Consider the following 26,800-nt stretch of genomic DNA (forward strand, 5'->3'; position numbering starts at 1 on the left):
TGTTTTGCTAGAGCCGGGATCTTGCTGTTACCCACGCTGGTCTCAAACGCCTGTGCTCCAGTGATCCTCCCGCCTCAGCCTCCCAAAGCGCTGGGATTGCCAGCACGAGCCACGTCGCGCCTGGCCACCATAGTCCATTCGACCTTACCTTCATGTCAATTTATTTTTCAGTGTTCCATTTAGTCCTCAGAACAGTTCCTTAGAATTGGGTGTTGCTCCACTCACATGGGAAACATAGCAGCGAGGTAACGGGCTGGGTGCCGTGCTCATCTGACTGCTTGCACCCCGTGCTGTCTGTGCTGGGGTGCGTTAGGGAAGAGAGACCACAGGTAAGAGGCAATGCCTGTCCTCAAGGAGCGCCTGGTTCTCATGGAGCCACAAAGCTGACATGTGGAGAAGAAACTATGGAGCAGGTGCTGTTTGGGGGCCACAAAGGAAGCCTGCCAAGTCCACGCCCAGCAGGTAATGGCCACACCTCTACCCTGCTTTCCCACACTGGGCACCAGCATTCGCCTGCCCAGGATCCATAGTGAAAACCCATCCACACAAAGTGCACTCCGGAGAAGAGTAGCGGGTCCCGGGCAGAGCCACACAAGTCACAGAAGCCACTCACAGCTCAAGGTGGTAGCCTCTAGGATATATATTCAAGGCAGCGCAACTGGCTGGAAGTCGTGTCTACTTACATCCTGAAAGACCTATTGAGCATTCACAAGCCATTCTTTGTACTCTCCAACAAGATTTGTTCTCAATGACTCTACCTAGGAATGCTGCTGGCTGTGAACACTCCAGCGATGAAAACTGCAGAGGCTGGTGTGTCTAGAGTTCCTTCAGGGTGCCTTCAGCATCTAAACCCAGCGACTGTTGAGGTGAAAGGGCTCATCTTTACATACCTCGTGTAAGGCTGGTTTCCTCGCGGAGAGTTCAAACACGCCCATCTCCCTTCCCGCTTGAAAATTACATTATCAGAATATGCCCATCATCTAGCTCCGCCTTGGAAATCCCCTCTGCACTTGGCACCTAGCCCCACCCTTGGAAATCCCCTCTGCACTCAGCACTTAGCCCGTTCTCCGGAAATCCCACCTACCTACCAATAGCAGCTCACCCCATGCACATCCTGTTTCTCCAAAGCCAATCGAACGCCTTCACTCCCTATAAAACCCCACTCCTGAGAGGAATCAGGAGTGACTTCCCTGGCCCCTCTCCTCCTGTACAACAGAACCTCCCTCGGGAGCTGAATAAATTGGCATCTAATTTTCTTGTGTTGGCCTCAGTTTCCTCGTTTTTAACTCGGCAATAAACCTATGGAGAATAAACTTTACACTTTGGATGCAGGGGAATGTCTATTGTTTTATCCACCTGGATCCCTCTACCTGTTACCTATTCCGGCGCGAGTTTACTTCATGGGATTGTCCCTGTTTTTAAAGACTGTATTTTTTAAAAATCAGCCTCCTCTTCCACTGCCAGCCCAGTATTTGAGACTGCTGTGGTTTGACTGTTGGTCCTATCTGTTGAAATGTAACTGCCGTCATACCAGTATTAAGATGTAGTAGCTTGACGCTACCATTAGGAATGAATTAATGTTATCATGGGAGTGGATTTGTTGTCAACGTATTTTTTATAAAAGGACTAGTTTGTCCCCCTCTTGGCACACTCTTGCCCTCTCTGCTTTTCCACTATGGGATGACACAGCAAGGTCCTTGCCAGTTGCTGGCCCTTCAGTCTTGGACTTCCCAGTCTCCAGAACCATAAGCCAATGAATTTCTGTTCATTATATAAATTACGAAGTCTGTGGTATTCTGTTACAGCAGCACAAAACAGAGTAAGACGGAGACAAAGATACTTACCTGTGTATTGGAAACATGCTTAGTGCCACAGAGAAAAATCAGCACTGAGACAAAGGATCTCTCAGCAAGCAGTTTTTTACTTCCTGGACTGCAGGAAGGGGACTCTCGCCAGCCATCTTGCCGCAGGAGTACAACGAACAGATGAAAAGCAGACATATTTATCCCTTATGCATTTGGGGTTCTCCTTACTGCTATGTCTGATCTCCACTGGCTGGAACCAGACCTCACAATCTAAACTAAAACCTGATTGACTAATAAAACTTTTCTAAACAGGTAAGAGGCATAGGCTGTGAGCTGGGACATGCCTGTTAGCACAACCAGCACAGATCTCTTGGTTAAAGTACAAGGACATAGAATGTACTACACACCTGTAAGCATGGCATGTCTACCAGCTACATAGGATAGGGCTTAACAAAGAGTTATTAGCAAGTTCATTCTTTAACAAAAAAGGAAACTTTGAAGAAGAACTTTTTTACTTGCCCCGTGTACAAAGGAGGAAGCTTCAAAAGAAGCCATTCATGTATGGGTGGGGCTGCAGAAGGACCGAAGCAGAGAATCCCTCAACAATAAGGAACTGTGTTAATCAGGTAACTAATTAATTAAACAAACAATTTTTAAGAGATAGGGTCTCACTCTGTTGCCCAGGCTGGAACACTGGTGCAATAATACCTCACTGTAATGGTGACCTCCTGGGCTCAAGTGATCCTCCCACCTCAGCCTCCTGAATAGCTGGGAACACAGGCATGTGCCACCACACCTGGCTAATTTTTTTGTGTTTTTGTAGAGACACAATCTCCCTATGTTTCCCAGGCTGGTCTTGAACTCCTGGGTTCAAGCAGTCCTCCCACTTCAGCCTCCCAAAATGCTGAGATGATGGGCGTGAGTCACCACACCTGGCCCCAGATTTTCTTTTTAAAAAAGTAATATAGGAAGCAAATATCCACCTCCCTCCTCTTAGAGTCCTGGCTGGGCCTGGGAATTAAATTGAAATAAGGTGGATTGGCAGGAGAAATGTATACAAATGTAATATAACTTTTATGTGGCATAGGAGCCTCATAAGGAAGCAAAGACCCAAAGAAGTGATGAAACCTATGTGCTTTTGCACGAGCTTGAACAAAGAGGCAGTCATGGAAAGTAAACCGTATGGGGAGGCTTAAGGAAGATAGGAATTACTTTAATTAATGTCTGTTTGTATAGAATCCTGTCAGCTATGACTTACCTCCCTGTAGAGAATATTTCTTTGCCTGGTACAGCGAGGGCATCTTTCACGTGGGCATTTTTATCTGTCTTCAGGAAGAAAAGGAGAGATTCAATGACACTCTTGCCTGTGCTGTCTTTCAAGTGCCTTAGGTAGAAGTAATCCTCAGGTCACAGTGGCAGGATCAGCGACCCTTTGATCCCAATGGAAACGCCCTAAGAGCTGTTTGCAGTGAACAGTTCCCCTTCTACCCCTGACCCCAGACCATAGTTCCCTCCCACTTGAAATCATGGTTATAGATTTCCTATCGCCATTCTAGAGACTTTTATACAAAGAGAGTTTTATCTGTGAAAGCAATATTTTCTGGTGATCCTGTGGTTCACACCAAATAAACCTGACTCTTCCCTGCTCCACGCCTGGCTTCTCTTACGTCATAAAGATCTTCACGTTTGCCTCCACTCCCCCAGCAGTCCACAGCGGCTGCAGAGGACACTGGTTGTGGCTGTGGCTCCATCAGTTCCCACATGGCTTGTTCCCCATCTCCTGCTGTAACTGACATGCTTGCATGCACACTGCCTTGTGCATACAAACAGAAGCTTTCTAAAGAGAAGTTTCAGGAAAGACATAGTGATATGTTTGGCAGTTGGTGTATATACCAAGCTCAGGCCTGCTGCTCTCCTCCTGTTGGAACCAGGAGTGGCCAGAAGGCTCCTCTCCGGGCCTCATGGGGAGAAACCCTGGTCTGATGAGAGGCCTGGACCCTGCCCGTCAGGACCAAAGCAGCACGTGCGAGGACGCTGCGGGCCAAGAGGCGGCAGCAGTTACCAGCCCCAGCCCCGGCCCTGCAGCTGATCGTGCAGGTGACGCCCCGCCTGGGTGTCTTCAGTGCAGCCTCTGCTGGACAGAAGCACCAAGTCCCCCCCACTCTGACCCCGGGGCTGGAGCTGGTAGGTGACACCCTGCACTCTTATTTGGGATTCTGCTCCTCTTTCTGACCAACAGGTGAAGCCTCAGGGTGCAGAGAGGGGGCTAGGGGCCCGCTGGGCCTTGTGGGGCCTCACGGCTGTCCAGACCCAAACCACGCGGTGTTGCTCTGCCCCAGCCGTGGCCAGCGGTGAAAGGGACAGAGGGAATCTCTGATGCCTGCAGGGGTGCTCTGACCCCTCAGGAAGGCTGCCCAGGTGTCCACCTTCAGAGAGACCCACAGATGCCCCATGTGGAGGTACACAGTATGAGTGGCCGGATCCTTGCAGAGCCAGCGCTGGGCTTGGACCCCTGCAGGTGCAGTGTCCCTCCATCCCTTAGTAAAAATGCAGCAACTTAGAGTCAGAAAACCTTGGTTCAGCCTGGGACAGGCATAGAGGTCTCAGCAGGGGCAAGACCTAAGATCTAGTGGGAACTATGTGGTGTCCCCCAAGGGGCCCAGCTCTCTCCAAGAGCTCTGGGCCTAGGGTGGGGGTGGTTGTCGGTTCTGCCTGTGCAGTTCCCACTAAGTGATAGGTTCCTCCCACTCAGCTCCTCCCACTCGCTTCCCTCCTTCAGTGGAGAAGCCTGTCCAGGTGTCACTGCCTCCAGGAAGCCATCTCTGATTTCCCTGGTTGAACCGTGAGACTTGCCACACCTCACATGCATCGCTCTTGTCCCTGGAATTGTAACTGTAGGTTTTCCTCTCTCCTGGAGGACAAGGAAGAGGCTTTCCACTTGGGCCTCCCTAGTGGAAGCGCAGCTCCTGACAAACCTGATGAAAGTTATCAAAAAGAAGAACATGGAGGAGGGATGTGAATAACAATCCTGGATGCCTGCGGTTCCAAGCTAAGATGATGTGATGTTCCCAGAAAACAGGGGGAACGGCCTGCCTGCATCACAGCTCTGTCCCAACCCGGGCCCTGGGTGCTGGGCGGACTGAGCCCAAGGACACCCGCCTCACCTGGGACCTGTGAGGGGTGCGGTCTTGGACCCCACCCAGACCTGCTGAGTGAGAGACCCTGAGGCAGGACCCAGCCTCCTGCATTTTCCCAAGTCCCCAGTGGCTTCCCAGGCATGAAGACCACCAGTGAGAGGCGGAACTGGCAGGAGCCTGTCTCCAGCCCCTCCCCACCCCAGCCTGGCCCTGCCTCGTGGCACCCAGGACATGGCTGTGACCCGTAGACTCCACTCACAGCCCCCTTCTCTAGGAGCCATGCAAAGTGTCAGCCAGCCAGGCCTCCAGAAGGCAGTCACCACATGAAAGGCAGTCACCACCTGCGGGTTCAGTCCTGCAACAGCCAGATGCCAGCACATGGCCCATGTCCGGTGCCCGATAGCAGGGAGTCATGACTTGGCAATGATCCACTCTCCAAGGAGCACGGGGGGCCCTGGGGTCAGGGCTGCTCAGCTTCGCCGGCCTATCTGCCTCCTTCCAGATCTCCGGGGCTCATGTCCAAGACAGGGAGATGCAGCTTTGCCCCCGCCTTCCTCCCTCGGCTCTGCCAGTGCTGGCTGGGCAGCCTGGGCTTCAGAGCTGGCTTCTGCCCACACTTTCTCTGGGAAAGGAAAACAAACACATCTCAGATGTGTTTTTAAAAATCCTGGTTCCCTCCCTCTGTCCCATCGTCCGCCTCAGTGGCCTCCTCTCTCCATGGCTCTTACCCCACACTCTGCCACTGCCACAGTTTCACCTGTGCAGGGCATTTGTCTCCACCTGAAACTCCTGAAAGTCTTGAAATGGATTTCTAGGTCCCAGAGGACCCAGGCAGCACATCCCCCTTCAGAATAAAGGGCATCCGGTGTCTCCCAGCACCTGTCCAAGCCACAGCCCTAGCTCCCCTCCCTGTCTCTGCAGCCGGAGGGTCCCCTCAGCCACCCCAAGTCCCCACCTGGGCTCCTGCCCCGCCCCTGGCCAGCAGCGCCTTCTCCACCCGGGCCCCTCTGCTCACTGCTCCCCTCACCTCCCCAGGGGACGGGATAGGGTGGGCAGGCCTTGACCCTGAAAGCCTCGCCCTGGCCTGAACCTTCTCAGAGCGCCCCCTCCGCCCTCCGCCGGCCCCGACCCGGTGCTCTGCTGCATCCTTCTCCGGGCTCCTCTGACCCATTTCCGAGTCACCTGAGGGCGCTGCTTCCCCGCGGCCGCCCTGGGTTACTGCGGAGCCCGGGCCTCAGCCTCCGCGCCCGAGACCCCAAGAGACCCCGGGGAGCCCGCCGGGAGGCGCGGGCTCTGCCCCCGGGTCCCAAAGCACCGGCTGCGCCTTAGGAGGGACGGCGACGTCCACCCACGGGACCCCGCGGCTGCTCCTCCCGCTCCGGCAGCCCGGACGCCTCGCGAGGCCCCATCCACCCGCCAGGAGCCGAGCCTGGAGCACCCGGCCCTGGACGCCCTCTCAGTGCTCCCGGCCGCTGTCCCGCGCCGCCCCCGCCTGGTCTGAGTGTGGGTCTCCGGCCTCCGCGCTTCCCGGGAAAGGAAAGCTACCTTCGCGCGCCCCAGGGAGGCGGCCGGGCTCGGAGCGGGGAATCGGAGCGCACTGCAGGTTTTGGGCAAAGTCTGCCCTGCTTGAGCCTCAGTTTCCCTGTCTCTACAGTGGGGGCTGCCAGGGGGTTTTCTGAGGACCCACATGAAGAGCTCCAGGAAGCGCCTACTCATGGCACCTGCTCAGTGGCTGCCCGGGGCTGGCTGGGAGCAAACGCCAAGGGGTACGGCTGGGGGCGGGGCCGGGGCCGGGTTGCTGTGTCGGCGGGGCGGGGGGAGGCTCTGCGCACCTGCAGAGCAGCTCCAAGCAGCGCTGTGGGCGGGGGGAGGCGGGGGAAAGAAGAGGCGGCGTCCTCGGTCTTCGGGACCCACCCTCGTGCCCAGGGAAGAGGCTCAGGGAAGGAGGCGCCACGCTCCAGGGCACCCGCTGGGACCTGCCGCAGCCTCTGTGCCAGCGGCTCTATCCCCCGGGCCACGGATTGAGAGACTGAGGCAGGTGCGAAGCCCGCCCCGCCCGCGCCCCCCCCCCCCCCCCCCCCCGCCTCTGCCAGGCCTGATTCCACAAGGGTGACCCCGGCCACCTCCCGGCAGTTCTCCTGGAACCCGGGGCTAGGAGAAGGTGAGCCGCTGCCCGCCGGGGGTCCGGATTCGGGGGTCGCGGGTGCCGGGTGGACGCGGTGGCACTTGGGTGCTGTTGACTCACAGTCTCACTGTCCCACCAAGGGATCCCCCCAGCTGGGCGGGGCCCTGGTGAGCCTAGGCCGGGAGGGGACAGCTGGTTTCGAGAGACCTCTGCCCCAGCGACCTGTAGCCTTTGGCTTTGGTTCAGGGTCGTCTGGGGTTAAAAATGATCATTTGGGTGCCTGCAGTACGGTTTGCAGTCTGAGCATCTCCATAACCCACACATTCTCATAACGAATTTCCGAGAAGCGTCTCGGCTCGCATTCCTCCCTCTTGGCTCCTGGGACGCATTGCCAGACCCCACCTGTGCGCCTCTGTGCACAGGGACAGGGATGGCCCGGTTCTGGCTGTCCACGCACAAGGATGCTACATGAAGCTTAGATGCAAATCTTTTGGGCTGTGGAGTGTAGGGGGCCAGCCCCCACACACCACCTGTGGGTACCCCGAGTTCAGGGGCGACAAAGGAATGAGAAAAAGGTTAAGAATGCATAAGTGGGACCAGGGAGCCACTGCATGAACTAGAGGAAGCAGAGGCCCCGAGCTCTGGTGTCCATCGTATTTATTGAACACAATCACTTTTATCTATAGTGCACGTGGCTGGGTGAATTGGTGAAGGTGCGCCACATGTAAGATTGACAGCAGTGGCTGTGTATGTGGGTTTCTCAAGAGCTAAAAGCATATGTTTATCAATTGACAGTGCAGCTTGTGGGAGCGGGCTTAGCAAGGAGCCTGCATGCCTGGTTACATTCCTGTGCATCAAGGGAGTGTGATGTCCTTGGGCACCGCGTTTGGAATATCAGAGCTTAGGTCACTGTTCCTGGGAATATGCTGGCATAGAGAGGCCTTCCTCCCCGTTTCTTTTATACATTACTCATAACCAGTTTATGTCAGGGCACTACAAACCCTTCTTCCGTTGCTGCTTCCCCCAACAGTGGAGTTCCCCCATTGGGAAACTCTTGCAATAAAAATAATCGTGCTGTAATTCCCAGGGACCATTGAGAGGAAGTGGTGAGGGCGGGGGTGGGGCAAGGGGAAGAGGCTGGGGGCGGAGGCCAAGTCTAGATTTGAGCAAGCCTTGTGCTGGGGTGGGTGGGAGACCAGCCTCGCCCAGCAGAGCCTCTTCCCAGTGCCCTGGCGGCAGCGCCCTCGGGTCGGGTCCCAGAGCCCAGGGGTCCTTCCAGCTTTCCGTGCCTTTTCCTTACACTTTGTCCCTTTCCCCAGCTAGAGAGGGGCAGGCTTCCGGGGTCTGGGTGCTTTTGCTTTGAAGCCATTTAACTTGATTTATAATAACACGCTTTTCTGATTATAAAATGAATACATGGCTACTGACTACCATAGACAATTTGGAAAAGACAGAAAACAGTTGACACATTAAAATCTCCTCTGTCCTACCTCGTGGAGACCGCGGTGAAGAGCCTTCTGGGGCCTCTGTTCTCCCTGGCCATGCAGCCTTTCTGGGCTTGGAATTGCTGCTGCTAAAGTGTGAAAGGATCAGGCAAGGCTGTCGGCCCTGCCAGGTCTCCCCCACGTGTGACTTCATGGGGTCCCACCCAAATCGGAGTAAGAGACCCACTCAGCCACACCCCTGCTCTGCTGGCCCCAGGAGGACATGCTTAGCATTGTATCCACCCTCCCCACATTCACCAGCCCCACTGGGCCTCACGCCCCTCCCACCCCTGCCCCTGCTGCATTCACCAGCCTCCCTGCCCCTACACCCTCCTCCCTCAGCAGTCTCTGGGCCCTGTCCCCTCTGCCACCCGTGTTCCCAGGCTCTGCAGTCCCCACACTTTGTCTGCTATGCCTGGGAAGCAGAACTGTCACCCCATTTGCAAGTGGAAAAAGGGTGCCTTTCAGGAACTCACCTGAGGCTGTGCAGCCCCCTGCCCAGCTGGTGCCTTGGGCTGTAGCCCCGGCTTTCTGCAGCCCAGCATGCGGGCCACTCACCTGCCCAGCTCCTCTGTGTGTGAGTTGCTGCTGTTTCTATCAGAAAGAAAAACTGACAGGGCGAGGGAGGAGGGAGGGCCGCCCTCTCGCCTGCAGGGGCTTCCTGGGTGGAGGGGCCTGGACCTTCCTGGTCAGGTCCCTCTGAGCTGAGAAGTTGTCTCTTGGCCAGGACCCAGAACTGGAGGAGGGAGGGGCAGGGGGGAAAGGTCCCTGCCTGGGGGTGCTGCCTTCCAGGGGTTCCTGGTGGGGCAGAGGCTGGAACACCCACTCAGGCTTTCCGGTGGGAACTGGGGAACCAGGTGAGGAGCCTGAGTCCCCTCAGAGGAGTAGTCATTTTGAAACTGGAGGGAGAGGCTAAGAGAGGAGGCTGTGGAGAGACCTAGTGTCGCCCAGGGGCCAGTGTCAGAGTTCAGCTTCTCCAGCTCCTCCCCACCTCCAGTGTTCTCCATGTCCATGCCATTCCCACATGCCTGTGTGCCACCCCTTCCCCCACACACTGTCCCCACTCCCCATGCCCCATTTCCTCTTCAGAGAGTCACTGGTCTAGAACAGAGACCTACAGATTTCAGCCCTTTGCCCTTAGGCTGGCCCTCCACCTGCTTTCGTCAATAAAGTTTCATTAGGACACAGTCATACTCATTCACTAACAGAAGGTCTATGGCTGCTCTGCTGCCACAATGGCAGAGCTGAGTACAGGGTAGTCACAGCAGAGACCATGTGGCCAGCAAAGCCCAAAACACATACCGTCTGCCCTCCAGGGAGGAGCTTGCCCACCTCCATCCTAGCAGAGGCATCGCAGCTCACTTTTACGGATCACTGTCTCTGTGTTCTGTGACACCCAGGCCTGTACCCTGAGGCCCAGTGAGCTCTGCAGTCGTCACCCTCCTCACTGTAGGGGGAGGCCCCAGATGCCACCCACGGGACATATTCATGTGTGAAGTGTCACACTATGGCCCAGACGGAACAGCTCCCCATCAGTAGGGACACAGTGGGGTGAAGGTAACACGTGGGCCACATGGGCCAGCCTATGGGCTAACCCAAGATGGAAACTGTGTGGGCAGGGTTTGGGGGGGCCGAGGGGCATGGGGCAACACAGATGTGCTCAGACAGGGTGGGTAATTAGATTTGATGGAGGCTTAGGGTCCCTGAGCTTCGAAAGCCCCATGGAAACCAAGTCACAGGAACCAAGGATGAGGAAGGCTGCCCCGACTTTCCTTGGAGACATCTCGTGGTGAAGAGGGAGACCCAGGTATCTCAGATCAACTTCCCCTTTTCATTCCTAAGACTGTAAACTTTCCTTTTCATTCCTAAGACTGTAGACCGAAGCCCCTTTCATATGTAATTCCTAAGACTGTAAACAGAGACCATTTTCATGTTAAGCTATAAACCTAAGATTCTTCCACATGTGACATCTAAAGTATAAGCCTATATAAAGAAGGAAGCTTCCTTTGTTAGGGGGACTTGGATATTAGGCAAATATGCCACCTGGCTCCTGGCCAAATAAACTCCTTCCTCCAATATTCAGTGTCGGAGAGATCTGTTTCCCGCGGCCGCTCCTGCAACAGTGGCTCCGTTTGGGCGGGGGCAGAAACCATGAACTGAATAGGAAAGGAAACATGTGAAGTGTCAGGAAGAAGAGGGGCATGCTCCGAGGGAGAGCCCACTCTGAGTCCAGGGCAGAACTTCAGTGAGGGTAAGGGCACTCACCCACCCGACCTGACTGCTCTCTGGACAGCTCTGCTCTCCGGTCAGTGGCCTTCATGGGGTGCAGGGAGGGGTGGATGGAGGAATGAGGCTGGAGTGGTCTGGGAAGGTGGCGCAGCTGGTTTTGGGGGATGAGGGCATTGCCTCCCACCGTCCCACCACGTTAGAGCTGCTGCTTTCCATTCACTGCCGGGCCAAGGACCGGCTAGAATGACAGTTCTTTATCTGGTTTCCTGAGTCCATCATGGCTTAACTGTTTTTCTCGCTCCATATCCTTTGAATATCGAGCCTCTTCCCACCCCCAGGGGGCCTGGAAGACACTTCTCAGCATAACCCTCCCCCACCCTGCCCAGCCAAGGCTGCCGGTGGTCAGTCTATCCCTGGACGGTGTGACAGGTGAGCCTGCCTCCGAGCCCTTGCTAGGCTGTGAAATCTTCCTTTGGGTGGGTCAGGGAAGCAAGAATGCCACCTCCTCAGCTCCCTCCCTCAAGGAGGGGTCACACCCTGCAGAGGACGGTGGAGGGAGAAAATGTGCTCCCAGCTGCGGGGGGCGGAGGTGGGGGGTAAGTCCAGGATGGAGGCTCCCCTAGCTTCTTGCACCCCTCCCTCCTTCCCACCCTCACCCGGCTGCCCGGGCAGATCTCCATTTCTGCATTGCACTCCTCGGGTGGCCTGGGACCAGCCCTGGTGGTCGGCCTGTTTGTGTGGATCTGTGGGGGATCCCAGACAAAGAGCTTATTGGAGCACCCCACGTGGGGTGCCCAACCCCATTTCCTGCCCCGTGCCCTCCCCACTCGCCTCTAGGGAGTGTGTCATCTCCTCCTCCACCAGCCCTCCCTGCAGCCCCTCCCCCGCCCCTGCCCCCAGCCTGCGAAGGGAGCTCAATCAACCCTGCAGAAGGAAGTCACAGTGGGAAGTGAGAAGAAAGAAGGCCTACATGGGTGTGAGGTTGGGAGGAGGCCTGAGCTGGGTTGGAGGGGAGTTTGCAGCCAGGTGGGAGGGCAGGCGGAGAGAGAAGTGAGGTGCTGACGCTGGGGAGGGAGCATCGTGGCCCTGCAGTCCCCAGGGTCCTCGAGGCAGTGCTCTCTAGGCAGGAAGGGGCTTTCTGCCAGTTGGACATCTACTGGGGCCAGACCCCAGGGGTCCTCTGGGCTGGTGTAGACCCCGTTCTCATCCCTTATAAACCCCTGACCTGACTCTTCCCAAAATATTGCAGCTCCCCAATCAATCCCCTCTGTGAAGTGAGCCCAGAACCCCCACCCCGCTGGCCCTCTCTATACTTAGCGTCTTTCTTAACCTTCGGACCCGGCTCCTATGGGGTCTCCTCTGTGGAAACTTCGAGAATCCCACCTTTCACAGAGAGACCTCTTCCTAAGTGCTGGGGCTCAGTGTTACCGGATGGAAGCTGGGTGAAGGGAAGCTGGGGGGCCCAGGCCAGTGTCCAGGACAGGAGGGCGGGAGAGCAGCCCTCAGGTTCTGAATCTCTTTCCCTGTCTATGCACGCTGGGCTGCCCCCAGTGCCTCCACGCCTGGACGCTGGGGTCCCTCTCATCTGCCCTGTGTCATGGCCGTCGGCTGACGTGCTTGTCTCCTGAACCCAATTGTGTGTTCTGGAGCACAGGGTTGGGCAGCCTCGGAGCACTCGGCTCTGCCAGGCCAGCACAGGGAAAGGCTCGACCAACCAACCCCTGAGGGCATCAGGTCAGTTTTCTGGAAAACATAAGTGAAAGTGACTGCAAATGGAATTTCTGGGCTGCCTGGCGGGAAAAGATTGTTCCCAGGATCCCGCTGCAGTCCTGCTCACCCATGCCAGCTTCGGAACCCAGTTTACCCACACCCGGCTCCAGAACATAGTTCACCCACACCGGCTCCAGAACCTAGCTCACCCATGCCCGGCTTTAGAACCTAGCTCACCCACGCTCTGCTCCGGAGCCTAGCTCACCCACGCTGGCTCCAGAACCTAGTTCTGTCATTGGGCAGATGAGAAACCATGAGCCGCTGTACCCAGATATGTGGCTCCTTTCACCTGCCTGACTCCCTCCACTCTCAGGGATGGACTCCTCGGTCCTGGCTTGGGATCCACATCCACCTGCTCCTGCGGCTGCTCAGCTGGCAGGGGCCTGGGAAGCTGCCCGGCGTGGCCCCCATGGGTGCAGGTGCTGCTACACTTCCTTCTGTGGCCCCCATTTCCTCATCAAAGTGCAAGGGCAGGCAGTGGGCCTCCTGGCTCCTTGGAGCCTGTGATTTTCACTCCGTGCAGCCGCACCTGATATTTTTACACTAAATGTACCAATTACTCACTTTTATTTCCACAAAGAAAAACATGCCTGGCCTCTGACTCCCAGCCTGTGCAATAGACAGGCATACCAGATGGGGGTAGTAAGATGAGTGAGTCCCTGGAATGAAGGTCTGGGTCCCGACAGCAAGGACATGGCTCCTGGAAGCCCCAGGGCCCCAGCCCCTCCCCTTCACTCCCTCCACCAGCCTCCTCTTTATAGGGTTTTAGGGGCTACACATGAAACACTTCGTTGTCCACTTACAATGAAATTAGTATTTTACCACTTCAAGTAAATGTAGAGAAATGTTACAACAGTGTAAGCTCCTTTACCGTCATTGCTTTCTGCTGTAGCTGTGACATATTTTACATTTATATACATTGAAAACCCCACCAATGTTATAATTTTTGCTCTCAACATATTTTAAAGAACGCAAGAGAAGAAAAGTGGTCCGTCCTATTTACCCAGATGTTACCACTTCTGTTGCTCTTTCTTCATTCCTGAGTTTCCAAGATGCCCTCTGGTATTATTTCCCTTCTGCCTCAGTTTTCTTTCAGAGCATGTTTGCTGGGATCTAATGTTCTTAGTTTCTCTTCATTTGAGAATGCCTTATTTTTTCTTAATTCATGAAGAACACTTTTGCTGGATATAGAATACTGGGTTGGCATTTCTTGTCCTTGAGCACTTTAAAATGTTTTAGTATCTTCTGGCCGCCATGGTTTCTGATGAGAAATGTGCAGTTCAAATGGGTGTTTCTCTCTGTGGAATATCATTTTTTTTTTGGTTGAAGCTTTTTAAGTGTTTTTATTTTTGGTTTTCAGCAGTTTTAACATGGTACATACAGGCTTGGTTTATTTTGAGTTTATCTTTTGGAAGTTCACTGAGCTTCTTGAATCTGTAAATTTATATTTTTACCAAATTTGTGAAATTTTCAGTCATTATTTCTTCAAATACTTCTTTCTGTACCAATCTTTTACTCCTCCTCTTCTCCAACTCCAATGAACAAACGTTATACCACCTGATATGATTCCACAGGTCTCTGAGGCTGTGTTCTTATTTGGATCTATTTTTTCCCTTTCTGTCATGAATATTGAATAATTTCTATTGGTCTTCAAGTTCACTCATCTTTTCCTCTGTGTTGGAAACAGATGCTTGGTGCCACAAAGAAAAAACAGAACTGAGACAAAATCCACCCCATGGTTCAAGTCTCTCAGCAAGCAATTTTTACTTCCTGGACTGCAGGAAGGGTACCTTTGCTAGCCATCTTGCCACAAGAGTACAATGAACAAAGGAAAAGCAGACATATTTATCCCTTAGGCATCTGGGGTCATCCTTACTGCTATGTCTGATTTCCATTGGTTGGAGCCAGACCTAGCAATCTAAACTAAAACCCGAGTGGTGAACAACTTAAAACTTTTCTAAACAGGTAAGAGGCATAGGCTGTGAGCGGGGACAGGCCTGTGAGCACGTCCAGCACAGATATCTTGGTTAAAGTACAAGGACGTAGAATATACTAGTTGCCTGTAAGCATGGCATGTTTAACAGCTACATAGGATAGGGCTTAACAAAGAGTTATTAGCACACTTATGATTTATTCTTTAACAAGAAAGGAAACTTTGAAGAGGAACTTTTACTTCCCATATTCTGTCTTCACCATTCTCCTGTTGAGCCCATTCACTGAATTTTTTTTTCTGTTATTGTATTTTTCATTTTTAATGTTTTTTTATCAAACATTTTTACCTTTGCATTTGTTTTAAGAGTTCTCATCTTTACTTCATCGAACATGTTTATAACAGCTGTTTTAAATGCTCCATGTGATCATTTCAGCATTGAGATTATCTCAGAGTTGGCATCTGTTAATTGACTTTGCTCTTACAAGTTCTCAAGGTTTTCTTTGTTGTTGTTTGAGTACTTTTGGGCTGTATCAAAAAGACATTTTGAATATTTTTTAATAAGACTCTGGATTCTACTAAAATCGGCTGACTGGACAACACTGATCTTTTTGTTTTGCTAGCAGTCAGTCTGGTTAGGGTTAGACCTTGTGGTCTAAGTCCAGACCTGCCTCTTGTGGGCTGCGGTTCCCATGTGAGTTTGGTTTCTTATTTTTTCTTTTCTTTCTTTCTTTCTTTCTTTTTTTTTTTTTTTTGACCCTGTTACCTAGGAGGGAATGCTGTGGTGCAATCTTGGTTCACTACAGCCTCAACCTCCTGGGCTCAAGTGATCCTCCCACAGCAGCTACCTGAGTAGCTGGGACTACAGGCATGTGCCACCACACCAACTAATTTTTGTATTTTTTTGTAGAGACGAGGTTTCGCTATGTTTCCAGGCTGGTTTTGAACTCCTGAACTCAAGAGATCCTCCCACCTCAGCCTCCCAAAGTGCTGAGTTACAGGCGTGAGCCATGAGTTCGGTTTCCAAAGTCTGTGTGGTATATTTGCATCCAACTCACACTGGCCTTGGGGAAGGCCAATCTGAGACCCCAGCAGTCAGTGGTCTACCCCATGGTTCAATTCTCAAAACCTTTGGCTTGCTCTTTGGGGTCATTTCCTCACCGGTTCAGTTCAGGGCGGAGTCTAGAACTGTACAAAGCTTTATGGGATCTCTCTCTTGAGCCCCTCTTTTTTTTAATTTTTTATTGCATTTTAGGTTTTGGGGTACCTGTGAAGAACATGCAAGATTGTTGCATAGGTACACACATGGCAGTGTGATTTGCTGCCTTCCTCCCCTTCTTACTGGTTTCTCATACTCTGGCCCTTGACTCCGGGCATGTCACGCACTTCCTGCTGGCTCCTGCAGTCGCTCCTGCTGCTGTGGCCACTGCTTTTGCTGCTTTGGGAGTGCAGTTTCAGGACCAGGGTTTGCCTCTGAGACAACAGCAGGAGACCGAAAACAGCACATCTCCCCTGGCTGTGTCCATCTCCAGGGCATCCCCCTTTCTAGGCCACTGACCAGAAAGGAGGATTTCTCTTGGCCGTGCTCACCGTGCTGCTCTGGGGTTCAGGCTGCTGTGAATTGAAGCCAGGAGACATGGAAGGACGAGAGGCAGGACCCCGACCACGCCGTCAGTCCTGCCTCCCATTTCCATTTCCCGCCACAGTCTGTCTGCTGCCATTTTATTCTGTGTGGTGTCTTAGCTGTGCTCAGTGACAGACGTGGAGTCCACTCCACTTACTCTGTCTTAGCTGGGACTAGAAGCTACTGAAGTTTTGTTCTTCTAAATATCTTTAATTTTATTTTTTAACAGCATTATCAAAGTAGAATTTACAAGCCAATACTCACTCTTTTTCAGTGTATGATGATTTTAAGAAAATTTACAGAGTTGTGGGCCGGGCATGTGGCTCATGCCTGTAATCCCAGAACTTTGCGAGGCTCACAGGGAGGGTTTGAGCTCAGCCTGGGCAACATAGTGAGACCTAGTCTCTACTAAAAAAAGAAAGAAACAAACAAACAACAAAAAGAAAATTTACAGAGTTGTGCAATCATCACCACAGTCTAATTTCAGAATATTTCCACCCCCTTAAAGGTCCTTCTGCTCATTTGTAGTCACTCCCTTCTAGTTCCTCTAAAAAAAAAAAAAAAAAAAAAAACTATTTTAAGAATACAGAAAAGTGTGGAGAACACTGGCACCAATCCCCACACGCCTGCCTCTCACCTTATCAAATCTCAATGTGTTGCCTGACTTTGCCCAAAACTTTTTCTTCCTTTTTAGTAAAGAAAACTCTACAGAAGAAAATTGAAGCCCTCAGCGTCTGTGTCCCAGGCCCGTTGCCTTCTCTGTCTTCAGAGATGTGTGGGTCTGTGGGGACGAGGTGCGTGGTGTTCTGCAATGCCTCCTTCCGCATTTTGCTTTTCGGAACAATCTCAGTTTGCGTTCTGAGATGCATCATGTGACTCACGTGGCTTCAGACTAGCACATCAAGGCTGATTCTTGACTACCCCGTAGCGTAAGTCCTGCCATGCATTTATGCCAACTGTGCTATATTTGGGTCCACTCTTCAGGAGTGCTGGTTTCTTTCTTTCATGCCATCCTTTGGCCAGCATTTAATTTGATTCAATTGTGTCCACGAATTTGGCCTCCTTATGAGCTTTCTGCTTTAGAATGTGTGGATATTATCTTTCTGGTCTAGTAATTATCTGTTTATCATTGTCCCAGATTGTGACACGTTGTGTACAAGTTGGAGATGAAGGGTTACATTCCTCAAATTCTTTACTTCTCTGCCTGCCAAATTTTCATTTCTATTTGATGTGTTTATTTCTTTTCTTGTTTTTTTGTTTTGTTTTGTTTTGTTTTTGAGATAAAGTTTCACTCTTGTCACTCAGGCTGGAATGCAGCGGCATGATCTCAGCTCACTGCAGCCTCCCCCTCCCAGGTTCAGGTGATTCTCCTGCCTCAGTTTCCTCAGTAGCTGGGATTACAGGCACTCACCACAATGCCCTGCTAATTTTTGTATTTTTAGTAGAGATGGGCTTTCACCACGTTGGTCAGGCTGGTCTCAAACTCTTGACCTCAGGTGATCTGCATACCTGGGCCTCCCAAAGGGCTGGCATTGCAGGTGTGAGCCACTGTGCCAGGCCCGATGTGTTTATTTCTGAGAGATGTGTTAAAGACATTTGCTGTCTGGGCTGTGTCAGTTTGCTTATGTACTTGCCAGTCTTTGCTTCACATATTTTAAAGCCACTTTGTTCAGTACATTACGGTTTATGGCCACTGAACTATCTTTGTGGATTGCAACTCTCATTAGTTACATCTTCCTTTGTTCATTTGATGCATTTCGCTTTGATTTATATCTTTTGAACGTTATGTGATATATTCGTATTTTCTAGCACATATGTGTATTTTCCATTTCTTTGTTTTTAGCCTTCAGTGTTGTTGTCTTTTAACAGTTTATCTGATAGCCTTTTTTACACTGTTTACTGTTTAATTGTGATAAAATATACACGATGTAAAATCCACCATCTTAACAGTTTGAAGCACACATTTCCGTGGCGTTAAGGACACTGAGTATTGTGTAACCGTCACTAGCAGCCAGCTCCAAAACCAACTCATCTTGCAAAACGGAAACTTGATACCTGTGAAACAATAACTTTACACTTCCTTGAAATGTTTTCTTAAATCTTTCTTTTCTTTTCTTAAATCTTACTACAGAAAATTTCGCACATCTACAAAAGTGGAGAGAATAGTTTAGTAAAGCCCCATGTCCCCAACACTAGCTTCAATAATGATCAGCTCACAGGTGATCTTGTTTTATCAACCTGTCTCCCGACTCTCCCCCCACCCAACCCACCCCTCTTTATTTGGAAGCAAATCTGAAACATCGTACTGTACTATCTGCAAATATTTCAACATGTAACTCTAAAAGATGAGAATGCTTTACCATAACCACAAACCATTGTCACGCCTAAAACAACTAACGATGATTTTAAAACAAGGTCCATGCATTGCAGTTGATTCCTATTAAGAGATTAAGTCTCTTAATCTAAAGGGCCTCTCTCCCTCCCTCTCTCCTCGTGTGCTTTTCTGTTTTTCTTGCAGGAGTTTCTTCCTCCTGGATATTGCTAGTTGCATTCCTGTGATGTCATTTTGATGTCATTTAACATGTCCCCCGGATGCTTCTCTGTGGATCTGATTCAGGCTCAACAGTAGCAATTTTTCTTTTTATTTATCTTAATTTCTTTCTTTCTTTCTTTCTTTTTTTTTTTTTTTTTTTTTTGAAACAGAGCTTTGCTCTTGTTGCCCAGGCTGGAGCACAATGGCAAGATCTCGGCTTACCACAGCTTCTGCCTCCCGGGTTCAAGGGATTCTCTTGCCTCAGCATCCCGAGTAGCTGGGATTTCAGGCATGTGCCACCATGCCTGGCTAATTTTACATTTTTAGTAGAGATGGGGTTTCTCCATGTTGGTCAGCCTGGTCTCGAACTCCCGACCTCAGGTGGTCCGCCCACCTCGGCCTCCCAAAGTGCTGGGATTACAGGCGTGAGCCACTGCGCCTTGCCTGAATGATCGTCTCCTGTCCTCCTTCATGATTTTCTAGACAAAGTCTGTAATAAGAAGATTCCCCTGACAGAGAACATTTAATTGGGACTTGTTTTGTCTCTCTATTTCTGAACTCCAATGCAAGACTTTGTTGATTTAAAAAGAGAAAATGTAACCCATCCACAGGTGCTGTGATTCCTGATGGGTTTGAAATTACTCCCAATGTCTTACTGTTTGCTTTTTATTTACCTTTCTTGTTTGTTCTATTTTCCTTTACTTTTTTTTTTTTTAAGGATTCTTTTCTTTTTTTTTCTCAGTTACCCAGGCTGGAGTGCAATGGTGCATTCATGGTTCACTGCAGCCTCAACCTCTCAAGCTCAAGTGCTTCTCCCACCTCAGCCTCCCGAGTAGCTGGGACCATAATCACACGCCACCATGCCTGGCTAATTTTTTGAAATTTTTTTTGTAGAGATGGGAGTCTAGGTCTCCAAATGTTGCCTAGGCTGGTCTTAAACTCCTGGGCTCAAGCGATCCTCCCACCTTGGCCTCCCAAAGTGCTGGGATTGCAGGTGTGAGCCACCGCGCCCACAATAAAGATTTGTCATGTTTTCATTTTTTTTTTTCAGGTGTATACATTCTATTTTTATTCTTAGGGAGACTCTTGAATTGTTGTCATATGAACTTAGATATTTTCTATGAAAATACCACTGCCCGCCATCTGTCTTCCTCTGTGGGTAGGATGGAACCAAGTGTGCTCCCTGCCCCCTCCCGGAGTTTTGCTTCCTAGTGTTACTATTTTTACCACTAGTTTTTAAATCAACAGGTTATGACGTAATAATTTTTACTTATTTCTCTGCCCAACTTTGTATCGCCTGCTCTTGTATTTCTCATGGATTTCTTCATGTCTATTCCTGCAGGGAATCTTTAAGACAGAGTTTAGGGGCTGGGTGCAGTGGCTTACACCTCTAATACCTGCACTTTGGGAGCAGAGGTGGGTGGATCACTTGAGGCCAGGAGTTCGAGACCAGCTTGGCCAACATGATGAAATCCCATCTCTCTACTAAGAATACAAAAATTAGCCAGGCATGGTGGTGCATGTGCCTGTAATCCCAGTTACTCAGTAGGCTGAGGCAGGAGGATTGCTTGAACTTGGGAGTCGGAGGTTGCAGTGAGCTGAGATCGCACCACTGCACTCCAGCCTGGGTGACAAGAGCAAAACTCCGTCTCAAAAAAGAATTGAAAGCATAAAAAAATAAATAAATAAAACAGAGTTTAGGGCAGTCATGTGTCTGAGGCCTTGCTCTGAAGGTGTGTGATGTAATCAGTTCCCCCTTCTCCTCCCCCTTCTCCTCCCCCGCTGCCCCCTCCCCCGCTGCCCCCTCCCCCGCTGCCCCCTTCTCTCTCTCTGAGCCAGTAATCGTTTTCCTTTCGTGTTCTGTGGTATCATCCTCATGTCCCTCATTATGGGACCTCATGGGTCTGTTCCTGGGGCATTCAGTGGCCTTGCCGTGTACGTCCCCGCCCAGATCTGCACCTTCCCCCTGGGACCTGAGCGTCTCCTCCTCCCTGTCCTTGTCCCTGTCCCCTCCCCTGCCGTCCCTGCATGTAGGTGGATGTGGTTGTGTCCATGCACCCAGGTTTTCGTGCCTGTTCCCATCTCTTTATCCTCCTCGGCCGGTTCCTCCACTCCGTTGTCTAGCTCTGGAATTTGCTCTCCAGGGTTTTTCATTCTGCTGTTTAGCAGAATGTGTGACTGTTGCTTTCTTTCCATCATTAAACTTTTCACTTTCATGGCCTCTGTGTTCTTCCTAATGGGGGCCTTCTCCTCTGCCTGGCGCTCCTGGAGGCCATGCCCCTCTCCGAAATATGAATCTGATGGAGGCAGGTCCTTCTCGCTAGGACCTCATGGAAGGAATGGCACGTCCCACCTGCCTTGAGGGGTTGCTCTCTGGCTTCAGAGCATGTGTAGAGCAGAGAGGGGCAGGGGTGAGGGCCACAGTGGTATAAACCACCACTTCCTCTAAGAAGGAGCTGAGAGAAACAGGAAGTGTCGGGACTTTAGGACCCGAGCCTCCGGCTGAGGTTTCCAGACGTGACCCAGGGTAGACTGGTAGCAAAGGCCCGACGCCCAGCCAGGAGCACCACCCAGGCCTCCAGCGCACCGAGGGTGAGTGTACAGAGGCCCTGCCGTGTCCACGGTGGTTTTTGGAGGGGAACATTAGCCTGCCCTGGCCAGGAGTGGCCCTGCTGGCCCTGGTCATTGCCCCAGCCCAGGGGTGTCTAGCAGGAAGGGGTCTTGGGACCATCTGCTCCAGGGCCCCCTTTGAGACCCAGCAAGGGAAAGTGCTGCCGTGGAGAGCAGAGCCGCAGGGAGGGCTGGGAGCACCTGTGGCTGAGAATGGGGCCGGCATGGGAGGACGAGGGGCTGTGAGGCCAGCAGGGCGGGGATGAGGCTGGGGCCACAAGCTCCCGGGGGGCTGGGGTTCCTGGCGCTCCGGGCTGGGCAGGAGGAGGGTTCCAGGGCCTCCTCTGTGAACCTGCTGCACCACCTGAGTTAGGGCCTCCTGTCTGCACGCCACCCCTGCTGGCCAGTGTTCCATCTCCAGACCAACTCCAGTGTGTGTGCAGTGTGTGCGTGAGGTGTGGTGTGGTTTGTGCTGTGGTGTGTGTGTAGTGTGGCACAGTGTGCGCGTGTGTGTGTGTGCATGTATGATCTGCATGTGTGTGATGTGGTATGGTGCCTGTGTGTATGTACATATATGGTGGACGTGTGTGTAGTGTAGCGTGGTGTGCATGTATGTACGTGTGTGCGTGTGTGTGCATGTATGGTGTGGGTGTGTGCGTGTGTGATGTGGTGTGGTGTCTGTGTGTATGTACATGTATGGTGCACATGTGTGTAGTGTAGTGTGGTGTGCATGTATGTGTGTGTGTATGATGTGGGGTGTGTGCATGTATGGTGTGTGCGTGTGTGATGTGGTGTGGTGTCTGTGTGTATGTACATGTATGGTGCACATGTGTGTAGTGTAGCATGGTGTGCATGTATGGTGTGTGTGTATGTGATGTAATGTGGCGTCTGTGTGTATGTATATGTATGGTACATGTGTGTGTAGTGTAGCGTGGTGTGGTGTGGCATGTGCTCCCCCCTTCTTGGGGACTCTCAAGCTGCCCTGCCTCCTCTGTGGGGACCGCTGGGTGAGGTCTTGCTGTAGGGGAGTGGGTGCTGCTGTGCGATTCTGGTCCAGATGGCTCAGCTGGTGGACCTGGCCTCCCTATGCCAGGCTCCTGAAGGATGTTACCAAGGCCCTGGTGGGAGGGGAATTGAAGCCACGCCCCGGGGTCCTGGGCCCACCTGGCCCCTCCCTCGACGCGGCACTCTTGGGGCCAGGACTCCGCACGCAGACCCTGCCCCTGGCACCACCCCTTGTACCACACCTATTCCCCCTCCTCTGGATCTGGGGGCTGGGATCCTGCCCTGCTGTCCCTGTCTGGGGCCCTCTCCTCTGCCATGCCTGGATGGGGAGAAGGAGGGTTGGCATGGCTGCAATGGGGAAGGGAAGGGGATGGCCTGAGAGCACAGCCTGGGGGTAAGCTGGGGGGACAAAAGGAGCATTTGCTGTCACCCACCTTCCCCGTGATGGTGGCGCGACACCTGAGGGTTTGGGAGCTGAGGCTGGATTCTGGAGGCTTCACAGAAACAAGAGCTGCTAGAAGCTCTGGGCCATCCACTGTTACCCCAGTGCTTCACCATGGTCGGCTTCGCAACTGCACGCCCGCTCACTACAGAATCCCCAGGGCCCAGCGCTTCACCATGAGCGGCCTCCAGACTTCACCATTTTAGGAAGGGACCCCACCCTGCTCAGCTCACTGCAGAATCCCCGGAGTCCTTGTCGGCCTGGCATCCAGCTTGCCCCTTAGTATTCTGGAGGTGAATGGGAGAGCCCCTCTGCCGGGAAGAGGTCCCTGGCTGTGTCCCTGCCGGGCGATGGCTAAGCCCATTCCTCGACCCCAGGGCCAATGCCCACCGCATGTGCCATCCTGAGCAGGGCCACAGGACAGATGCCCCACACAGCCAGGACCTCTGTGGCTGCCTGACCCCGGGGGACTGTGGCCCTCGGTGAAGCAGGTGACCGGCAGGCTGTGGAGTTCAGGGAGTTCGGTGTCAGCTCCATAGCACCACTCCCACTCAGCATGTGAGCTTCCACTCCCAGCAGCAAATGAACAGATGAGCCACTGTGGACGCCTTCGAGTCCTGAGAGAGGGGACTCTCAGCCAGCTGAGGGCCTGTGGAGGTCCTGCACAGGTGCCACCGCCGTCCAGGAGAGGGGAGGGTCTCTGTCTGCACACTGCCTGGAAGTGGCATGGGGGAGCGGGCTATTTGGTCCCTGGGGCTTAGTTTCCCCATCTGTTGGGGGGCTTGGTCTAGCCGATTGTGCACACTCCAGTGGTCTCTATAGTCAACCGTGTAATTGAACGTACCTCCCCAGGGCTCCCGCCAAGCCCAGCACTGTCCACTCTGGCCTACGTACCAGGACCGGGGGTCATTTCCCTCTGTGGATAGGACAGCATGGCGCCCATGGCGGTTCCATGGAACAGGTCCTGTGTGAGCCCCCTGGCTGCACTCCTGTCCTGTTAGAGGGCCATGGTCCCACCTGAGGCCATGTCACCGGAGGCTGGCTCCTGTTCCCAGAGGAGAATGCCAATGGCCAGGGGTCAGTAATACAGGCGTTCACCCAGCGGGGACAGGCCAGGCCACTGGGAAGCCCCAGCTCAGGGTGCTCTGCAATGGGCACAGGGCAATTACAGTGATGTGGGGCACCCACCCGGCAAGCCAGGCCCGATGCCAGCAATGATCCCTCCCGTTCTTCTCGGCACAAACTGGCACTCACGTGGGCATTGATGAGGTCATCACCCTCCTGGACTCCAAGCCTGTGTATGTGGAGCCCAGTCCCTGAGCAGAAGCCCCGCCCACCCCGTGCTGCCGCTCTCTCCAACCATCCAGGGACCCAGGAGTTCGCCCCAGGGGAAGAGCTCCTGCCCAGCTGATTTGTAAATAGCCTCGCTGGGGCCATGTGTTGGTGTTGGGAGCGGTGGAGGTTTTTGTGTGTGATGGAAACTCGGGGTAGGTGCTGGGGGAAGAGGTGCTGAGAGTCTCAGCAGAGGTCAGAGTCCAGGAGCTGTGGAGCGCAGCTCGGAGACCCCATGCCATGTCCAGAGGAGAGGCTGGCAAGTCCCTGACCCATGGATGGGTGACTGGGTAAGCGAGAATGGTGACGAGCCCATGCCAGCAGGGAGGTCCCATCGCCATGAAGTAGCATCCTCAGCTACGTTACGGTGGGAACAAGAAAGCCGGCAGCTTCGGAATCTGGAGGAGGAGTTCCAACACCATTCATTGGCCACCCTGAAATTCAGGTTTTAACAGGTCCTTTATTCATTCATTGCAGAAAGGGTGGAAAATACAAACAGGAATAATGAAAATTGAAAATACCCAGAGAAACGCAGAATATTTTGGAACTTTCTCTTCTTTTTTCCCATAACTTCACTTTTTACCACAAAGCCAAGTTGCCCTGAGCAGCTGTTGGCATGGTTTTGTTGCTGGGTGAGGTTCCACGGTGCGGGCATCAGAACTGTGAAAGCATCTTCCAAGTTGACAGCTACCCAGAGAATCGAGATATTTTGGTTGAAATCCCTGGTTATTTCTTAGCGTGACTCACATGTTATTAACCAGTTTTGTTTTTTCTTTTGTGAATTATCTGTTCATGATGCCACAGCCTTGAAATAACCTTGAATAGTGTTTACCTTTTTGTTATTAATTTCTAAGATCTCTTTAGAGATGAAGATTATCATTTACCTTTTGCACTAGAGCAATATTAGGTATTTCTTCCCTGCAATTTGTTCTGTTCACCAGGCGCCGTGTTTAGAGTCTGTCTTCTCGCTATTTTCTACCTTATCTTTTTCCCCCCATTTGAGGCAGAGTTTTGCTTTTGTTGCCCAGGCAAGAGTACAGAGGTGCGATCTCTGCTTACCGTGCCCTCTGTCTCCCGGGCTCCAGTGGTCCTGCTGCTTCAGCCTCCCAAGGAGCTGGGATGACAGGCACCCGCCACCGCCCCCAGATAATTTTTGTATTTTTAGTAGAGATGGGGTTTCACTATGTTGCTCAGGCTGGTCTCAAACTCCCGACCTCAGGTGATCTGCCTGCCTCAGCCTCCCAAAGTGCTGGGATTACAGGCGTGAGCCACTGCACCCGGCCTCCCCTTAGCTTTTATGCTGAAGTTTCCTTACTCTGAGATACGTATTCTTCTATTTCCTTTATTGTTTTATTCCCTAAAACCAAAGTCCTACACGTTTGCAGCCATTCTTTTATGTTCACAACAAGGGCATCCGGGGCCTCCGCCTCACATCACCACCCGGGGAACAGACAGTCGTGTTAGATGGAGGAATGCTGTCCCTTGTCTAAAGTGCTGCAAACATCGCTCGATTTCCCTTTGACTGGAGGCATTTAGCAGACTACCTTAGTGTTCCTTATTAATATGTGTGTGAGTGCAGGGAGGGGTGTCTCATTTTATCACATTTGGCCAGAAATTGTGGCCTTTAAAATTCGTACTATCAAACTTCACAGGTAGTAAAATGAACGGTGGGAACACGTCTCCCTGACCCTTGAGAAAACTTGCTTTTGCAAGATCAGAGGTTCTCCTGCATCCTCTCTGCCCCTATTTGTTCCTATTTGATTTGACCTGTTTTTGTCCCTGGGATCTTCCTGGAACCTCTGTGATCCGAGAGCAGCGCCCCAGCCCCCACCTGATCATGCTTCTGTCCAGTTCTCTATCATGTTCGTAGGAAGCAGAAAGAAGTCCATCCCGATGCTCCAGCTTTTGGCTTAAAAGGTGGATGCCCATTTTATAATCATCCCTTGAGCCTTCATTTCCCGGCGTGGGCATCAGAATCCCACCTCTTCTTCCTTCCAACCTTTTCCCCTGCTGTCATCGTCCACCACTTCCCGCTCAGCTCTGAGCCACTGTGATTTTAGTGTGTCTTCTCTGAGACAGCGCAAGGTGGGTTTCATTCCCTGGCCTCAGCGCAGGCAGGAGCAAGCTCTGACGCAGAGTTCTAGCGGGCCTATGGGGCCTCTGGTTTCTCCAGCAGTCTCGTGTTAGGGTTTCACTGGATTGCAAAAAGGAAGCCTGACCCCACTCTCCCAGAAAGGCTCTGCCTTCTTTCTGCTGCCTTGCTTAAAGTTTCCTTTCTTTTTTCCTCTCTGCCCCTATTTGTTGAGACAGGGTCTCGTCCTGTCACCCATGCTGGAGTGCAGTAGCGCCATCAAGGTTCACTGCAGCCTCCCCATCCTGGGCTCAAGTGATCCTCCTGCCTCAGCCTCCCGAGTAGCTGCGACTAGAGATGTCTGGTTAATTTATTTTATTTTTTTATTTTTTGTAGAGATAAGGGTCTCTCAAACTCCTGGCCTCAGGTGATCCTCCTGCCTTGGCCTCCCAAAGCACTGGGATTACAGGCATCAGCCACCATGCTGCCTTTTCGTTTTGCATGTTTGCTCCTGTTCTCCTGTCTTTTGTCATCGGATTCAACGTCCGCAAACGGGCGTGTGTGGCTTGACCCGGATCTGCTGCAGTTTTCTTCTGAAGGCGCTTTCATGTCTCAGAACCTGAATGTTAAGAGCTTTGCTTGCCATGAAGTAGGGTTCTTGTTAGCTGTGTTCATTTGGTGCCCAGGAGGAAAGGGCGCCCGG

At 52.2% G+C, this 26,800-nt stretch overlaps 2 protein-coding genes and 1 long non-coding RNA gene across 8 annotated transcripts in view; 2 read left to right on the top strand and 1 right to left on the bottom strand.

The window, feature by feature from the left end:
- The first annotated feature begins 1,725 nt into the window (after window positions 1-1,725).
- Window positions 1,726-4,083, top strand: LOC116550739 (uncharacterized protein encoded by LINC01547-like). Its single transcript, XM_032276736.1, has 2 exons — window positions 1,726-2,431; window positions 3,737-4,083. The coding sequence occupies exons 1-2, from the start codon at window positions 2,363-2,365 to the stop codon at window positions 3,995-3,997; spliced, it is 330 nt and encodes a 109-aa protein (XP_032132627.1). The 5' UTR covers window positions 1,726-2,362; the 3' UTR covers window positions 3,998-4,083.
- A 409-nt stretch (window positions 4,084-4,492) lies between these two features.
- On the bottom strand, window positions 4,493-9,928 carry LOC116550740. 4 transcript variants are annotated; one of them, XR_004268561.1, is made up of 3 exons: window positions 9,028-9,928; window positions 8,558-8,640; window positions 4,493-5,564 (listed from the first exon to the last, which is right to left on the bottom strand). It is a non-coding gene; the product is annotated as an uncharacterized LOC116550740 (long non-coding RNA). The 4 variants fall into 4 exon arrangements; XR_004268563.1 differs by lacking the exons at window positions 8,558-8,640; window positions 9,028-9,928 and adding an exon at window positions 6,488-6,655; XR_004268562.1 differs by lacking the exons at window positions 8,558-8,640; window positions 9,028-9,928 and adding an exon at window positions 6,125-6,475.
- The window catches only part of ITGB2 (integrin subunit beta 2), a 45,460-nt gene continuing 25,537 nt past the window's right edge, over window positions 6,878-26,800 (top strand). The window contains exon 1 of one of the 3 annotated variants that reach the window (XM_032276731.1): window positions 6,878-7,103. The gene's annotated coding sequence lies outside the window, so the exon portion shown is untranslated. Of the gene's footprint in view, window positions 7,104-16,585; window positions 17,034-21,088; window positions 21,230-26,800 lie in introns of those variants that run through there. The other 2 variants (XM_032276730.1, XM_032276729.1) reach the window with 2 other exon arrangements.

Source organism: Sapajus apella, unplaced genomic scaffold (genome assembly GCF_009761245.1).
Source record: "Sapajus apella isolate SASKATOON/1434 unplaced genomic scaffold, GSC_monkey_1.0 scaffold8, whole genome shotgun sequence".
Lineage (NCBI taxonomy): Eukaryota > Metazoa > Chordata > Mammalia > Primates > Cebidae > Sapajus > Sapajus apella.

Coding starts and splice junctions, on each gene's coding strand:
- LOC116550739 (XM_032276736.1), top strand. CDS start 2,363: ATGTATGGGTGGGGCTGCAGAAGGACCGAAGCAGAGAATCCCTCAACA. Junction 2,432..3,736: donor TAAGGAACTGTGTTAATCAG/GTAACTAATTAA, acceptor TGTTGGAACCAG/GAGTGGCCAGAAGGCTCCTC.